This window comes from Perognathus longimembris, chromosome 20 (assembly GCF_023159225.1).
Source record: "Perognathus longimembris pacificus isolate PPM17 chromosome 20, ASM2315922v1, whole genome shotgun sequence".
NCBI lineage: Eukaryota > Metazoa > Chordata > Mammalia > Rodentia > Heteromyidae > Perognathus > Perognathus longimembris.
In genome coordinates, this window is record NC_063180.1 from 17013340 (window position 1) to 17019679 (window position 6340).

The 6340-nt window shown below is 43.0% G+C and overlaps 1 protein-coding gene across 3 annotated transcripts in view; it reads right to left on the bottom strand.

Moving 5' to 3' along the window:
• Positions 1–3738, bottom strand: part of LOC125367945 (zinc finger protein 568-like) — a 28483-nt gene extending 24745 nt beyond the window's left edge. For all 3 annotated transcript variants that reach the window (XM_048368696.1, XM_048368695.1, XM_048368694.1), the window contains exon 1: positions 2963–3738. In XM_048368696.1, coding sequence (XP_048224653.1) covers positions 2963–2996 — 34 coding nt within the window. In that variant the 5' untranslated portion in view covers positions 2997–3738. The remainder of the gene's footprint in view (positions 1–2962) is intronic.
• Positions 3739–6340: the final 2602 nt, after the last annotated feature.

Genomic DNA, 6340 nt, shown 5'->3' on the forward strand with positions numbered 1-6340 from the left:
CACACAGTGTCCAACAAACCTACCGGCAGAACAGTATTTCCCTAGGATCTTACTACTTCATTCCCAATACAAAATTAAAGTACACAATAACATGAAGATTTACACATTATGATGGCCTTTGGTATTCTAACCATAAAGGATCCTTAGGGTACCTGGAAAAAGAATTTAATCAGGCACTTGTTATTGGCACTGTGGATCATTCATATGATGGACTGAAATGTAAGCATGAGTACATAAATAGGTGGGCTAGAAGCAATGTAAATAAAGGTTAAGTTTCATACTGAAAAATGTGCTCCCTACCTCCCTTGTTTCTTTTGTTTACTTCCTAAAAAGGAGTTCTGGCTTGTGTTCTGCAAGAAATCTAGAATTTTTCACTGAGGAAAGTGACTAGACACCCCCGCCCCCACAAAAAAAAAAACAACAAAACTCGCCAATAGATCCAGATATTTGGTTAATTTTCAATATCAAGCTAGGAAGGAGGACAAAAAGAGAAGTGTGTGAGGTGGGGGTAACACAGAGTTAGGTAGTCAAAAGGGCTACATCCTTATTTACAATGCAGGAAACATTAAGTGAGGAATAAAAGCATCAGCCATATCAGAATGTTATCAAGAAAAATGGTTACCAGGAGCTGGTGGCCCATACCTACCATCCTAAGATCTGAGGATTGCGGGTCCAAGCCAGCCCCCGTAGGAAAATTCATGAATTCTTGTCTCCAATTAATCACAGAAGAAGCCAGAAGTAACACTGTAGCTCAAGTAGTAGAGTGCTAGCTTTGAGCAAAAGGAGCTTAGGGATAGGGCCCAGGCCCAGCATTCAAGGCCCAGAACTGGCAAAGAAAAAAAAAAAAGAAAGAAAGAAAGAAAAGAAAAATGGCTGGGGCTGGGGATATGGCCTAGTGGCAAGAGTGCTTGCCTCGTGTACATGAGGCCCTGGGTTCAATTCCCCAGCACCACATATACAGAAAATGGCCAGAAGTGGCACTGTGGCTCAAGTGGCAGAGTGCTAGCCTTGAGCAAGAGGAAAACAGGGACAGTGCTCAGGCCCTGAGTCCAAGCCCCAGGACTGGCCAAAAAAAAAAAAGAAAAGAAAAAAAGAAAAGAAAAATGGGATGAACATCCTGATGAAAATGTTCAAAATGGTTGCCTCGAGGGATTGGGAACAGTGAAACTGCTTATAGTTATATAACAGCATTTCTTTAAAAAGGTACTACTTAGCACATGCTGATACTCCCAGCAACTCTGGAGACAGAGGCAGGTTGGGAGGCAGAAGCAGAAAGATCCAGAGTTCAAGATCAGCTGAGGTAAAGTGATAGAGCATTTGTCTAGCATGTGTAATACCAGAGGTTGAATTCTCAGTACCACAAAGATGTTTGTTTAAGTATCCTTGGAGTTACAGGCATGGGTCAGTTGGTATAGTACTAGTCAATGAGTGAAAGCATCAGGTACCAAGATTGAGTCCTGGTCTCAGACCACATCTCCCACTCTCTGGGGAAAAAAAAAAAAAAAAAGTATCCTTTAAGAAAAGGAGAGGGGGGGCTGGGAATATGGCCTAGTGGCAACAGTGCTTGCCTCGTATACCTGAAGCCCTGGGTTCGATTCCCCAGCACCACATATACAGAAAACGGCCAGAAATGGCACTGTGGCTCAAGTGGCAGAGTGCTAGCCTTGAGCAAAAAGAAGCCAGGGACAGTGCTCAGGCCCTGAGTCCAAGCCCAGGACTGGCCAAAAAAAAAAAAGAAAAAAAAGAAAAGGAGAGGGCTGGGATGTGGCTCAGTGGCAAAGCACTTGCCTAGCAATTCCAACATCCTGGGTTCAATCCCCAGTGCCAAAAAAAAAAAAAAAGGAGAAATTGCATTTTTTAATTTTTTTTTTTTTTTTTGCCAGTCCTGGGCCTTGGACTCAGGGCCTGAGCACTGTCCCTGGCTTCTCTTTGCTCAAGGCTAGCACTCTGCTACTTGAGCCACAGCACCACTTCTGGCCATTTTCTGTATATGTGGTGCTGGGGAATCAACCCAGGGCTTCATGTATACAAGGCAAGCACTCTTGCCTCTAGGCCATATTCCTAGGCCCCGAAATTGCATCTTAAAAGCTCATTAAAGCTGGGTGCTGGTGGCTCATGCCTGTAATCCTAGCTACTCAGGAGGCTGGGATTTGAAGATCATGGTTAGAAGCCAGCCCAGGCAGAAAAGTCCCTGTGAAACTCTTATATCCAATTAATTAAAAAAACTGGAAGGGGCACTGTGGCTCAAGTGGCAGAGTGCTAGCCTTGAACTCAAAAAGGCTAAGGGACAGTGCCCAGGCCCTGAGTTCAAGCCCCACAATTGACCAAAAAAAAAAAAGTTCATTAAAAATCAAATAGTGAAATGAACAAAAATAAATGTCTATAGTCCTAACACCCATGTATGTTTTCTTTTTCATTGGTTGTGGGGTGTAAACTCTGGGCCTTGAAACTGTCCCTGAACTCTTCAGTTCAAGGTTAGTGCTCTACCACTTGAACCACAGTGCCACTTCCGAGTCTTTTGGTGGTTAATTGGAGATAAGAGTCTCAAGGACTTCCCTGCCTGGGCTAGCTTTGAACCTTGATCCTCAGATCTCAGCCTGAGTAGGACTATAGGTATGAGTCACCAGCGCCTGGCTTATGCTTTTTTATACATGCATTAAATTTCCTAATTTTTTTTTTTTTTTTTTTTTTTTGCCAGTTCTGGGCCTTAGACTCAGGGCCTGAGCACTGTCCCTGGCTTCTTTTTGCTCAAGGCTAGCACTCTGCCACTTGAGCCACAGCGCTACTTCTGGTCGTTTTCTACATATGTGGTGCTCGGGAATTGAACCCAGGGCTTCATGTATATGAGGCAAGTACTCTTGCCACTAGGCCATATTCCCAGCCCTCCTAATTCTTTTTACACATTCTGAACATAGCCCCCAAGCCCCCACCCCTGGGTCTACTCATATCAGAGTCAACTCACCTTTCTTTTGCATCATCTGGGTCAAGAAGTCCATTGTCACAGCTACTGATGACCTCTAAGCATAGACCTGTCATTCAGATAGTGCCTGCTCTGGGTAGAATGGTCAAGATAGTCTGCAGGTCCAGCAATTCCATTCCTCAATATTCTTTCCACTCACACCACAGATGTATCTGGAAGCAGGACCTGTGGGCTTAGGAAGTAAATCTAATTTACCTGATGGCTTTTCACTGGATCCCTGTGGTAATCAACCTCCATGATAATCCCTAATGATCAATGTCCTAGTAGTCATACTTTTTGTAGAGAAAGTATTCATTGCTCTCAGAATAAAAAGGGTTGATCTCAATAACCAGCAGGACACTGTAGAAGTGATGGTGTATAGCTTCCAAGATCAGGTCTTCTATCTCACATACTTTGGAGCATGCACTGTGAGTGAAGCCAGATGCCTGCCATACTATGCAGGCATGCCACGAACCCTAGGGAGAACACTGCCCACAGCTAATGCTAATTTGTCGCCACCTTGAAAACAAATGCTTTAGCCCAAGTCCAGACTTCTGAGAACAGCTGCCCTGATGAATTTGTGAGATTCTGGAGCCAGAATAACCAACACAGTCACAGTCCACAGAATCCGTGAGGTAACCAATGTTTAAAATTGCTTAAGCTAGCTGGCCACCGGTGGCTCACTCCTGTAGTCCTAGCTACTCAGGAGACTGAAATATGAGGATCAAGAATCAAAGCCAGCCCAAGCAGGAAAGTCCATGAAACCCTTATCTATAATTAGCCACTAGAAAACCACAAGTGGCGCTGGGGTTCAAGTGGTAGAGTGCTAGCCTTGAGCTCTTTGAAGAGCTCAGGGACAGCTCCCAGGCCCAAAGTTCAAGCCCCACACCAACAAAAAAAAACACTGTTTAAGCCATAAAGCTTTCATATATTTTATTACATAATAGACAACTAATAAAGGCCCCTTATTTATTTTCCTTATTTTACTCTGACTGATACCAGATGCAGAGACCAGCAGGAGCCAAAAGAACAACTCAAAACAATCAGCAGCACAGGCTGAACCAAGAACTCATGAGGGACATCAAATGTCTAGAAACCAAGTTCAAGCTCCCAAACTCACACAGAAAAGAAAAACAATTGGTATATGATCATGTAATTAATTCTTCAGAGTATACACCTAGACTGATCAAAAGCAAGAGATTCATGCATTTGTACACCCATATCAGTGTGTGTCATCTCCAGCATCCCAGCTGTACACCAATGGAAGAATGGATTAAAAAAATTATCTGTACAGAAAACAGAGGGGCTGTGAATATGGCCTAGTGGTAGAATCCTTGTCTTGCATACACGAAGCCCTGGGTTCAAATCCTCAGCACCACATATATAGAAAAAGCCAGAAGTGGCTCTGTGGCTCAAGTGGCAGAGTGCTAGCCTTGAGCAAAAAGAAGCTAGGGACAGTGCTCAGGCACCAGGACTGGCAAAAAAGAAAAACAGAAAACAGAGGAGTTTTTAATGCTATGATAAGCCAGGAAAACAGGACAAATATAGTATAGTTCTGTTTATATCAGGTACCCAAAATTCTCAATTTCAGAGAGACAGAAAGAATGGTGATGGCTGGGAAGAAGAAACAAGGAAATACCATTAAATGGATATGGGGTTTCTATTTTACAAGACGAACAGAGTTCCGCAAATGGACAGTGGTGAAGAAAGCAAGACAAAGCCAGGAGGAAATGCTCCTGAGCCTCTTATCTCCAATTAACTACCAAAAAGTGGAGCTGTGGCTCAAGTGGCAGAGTGCTAGCCTTGATGAAAAAAGGCTCAAGGACAGTACCCAAGCCCCAAAAGTGGCACAAAAAAAAGAAAAGGAAAGAAATCAACCTGAAACACAAATACATCAAGACCTAAAACCAAAACAAAATGAAAAACAAAAATACAGGATTGAAAAAATGAGATTTCTGACAAATATTCTAACAAACCCTGAAAAGCAGTGCCACACAGAACTTTTATTGCAAGGCATTTGTGAGAACTAAGAAGTATGTTTCCAATATGCTTGCTTTGTTTTCGTGGTGCTGAGGATCAAACCCAAGGTCTTGAGTTGAATATACTAGTCAAATGGCTCAAACAGTGAGTTACATCCTCAACCAAAAAGCATGTATTTTTCATGGAGCCTGATGGTTCACCACATATAATCCTAGCTACTCAGAAGGTTAGTGGCTCCAAGTAAGACTTTCTGCAAGACTCCAATTAACCAGTTACAAGTCAAATTGGCGGCAGGTGTGGCTCCAGTGGTAGAGTGCTATCTGTAAGCAACTAAAATGAGCAAGCACAGGAGATCTTCCAGCTCTGATACTGGCACCAAAAAAAACCCCAAAGCAACAAGGGGGGGGGGTTGTCAGTCTGGGACTGAATGTTGTCCCTTAAGCTCTTTAGCTCAAGGCTGGTAGTGCTCCGATCACTCTGAGCCACAGTGCCACTTCCTGTTTTTCTGGTAGTTAACTAGAGATAGAGTCTCATGGACTTTCTTGCCAGGGCTGGCTATGAACTTGACCCTCAGATCTCAGCCTCCTGAGTAGCTAGGATTATAGGCATGAGCCACCAGCACCCGGCTTACAGGTTTCTTAATGTAGATTGGAATCTTGGTACTACTTTCTCACCTCTATCAGAATTATAGCACTGCCCTTCCACTGTAGATATAAGGGATGTTCTTTCCTTGGCTAATGTAATCTTAGTATATTTGGAAGCAGAATTGCATAACCTCTTACGTTAAGAAATGAAAAGAAAAATTTCTTGTAGGCTGGGAACATGGCTTAATGGTTGAGTGCTTGCCTAGCATGCATTAAAGCCCTGGGTTCAATTACTCAGTACCACATAAAGCAGTAAAAGCTGGAACTGGAGTTGTGGCTCAATTGGTGGAGTGCTAACCTTGACCAAAAGAATCTCAGGGGCCAGTGCCCGGGCCTTGAGTTCAAGCCTTAGTACGGGCAAAACAAACAAACAAATAAAAAATAAAGAAAAAATTCCTTGTCAACCAGTCCTTTTTAAACTAGAAATCCTGAAAGGAAAAATGGAAGGCAAAACCAAACTCCTCATCCCTAAAAGCTCAGCCACTTAACCAAAACCAATATAAAAATCATCAGCTGAACAGCTGAGCATTGTTGGAGTGAAACTGCAAACAACGGGTGAAAAGAAGAAATAAATGCTAATGTGTTCTGTGCTACTGAATGTAGAGGGAGTATTTAGGAATTACTAAACTAATTCAGGGATATAAGTATAGTAGATAATAGAGTGTCTGGCATGCAAAAGGCCTTGTGCTAGATGCCAACGCCATTAAAAAAAGGGGGGGGGGTAATACAAGGGGCTGGGAATGTGGCTTAGTGGTAG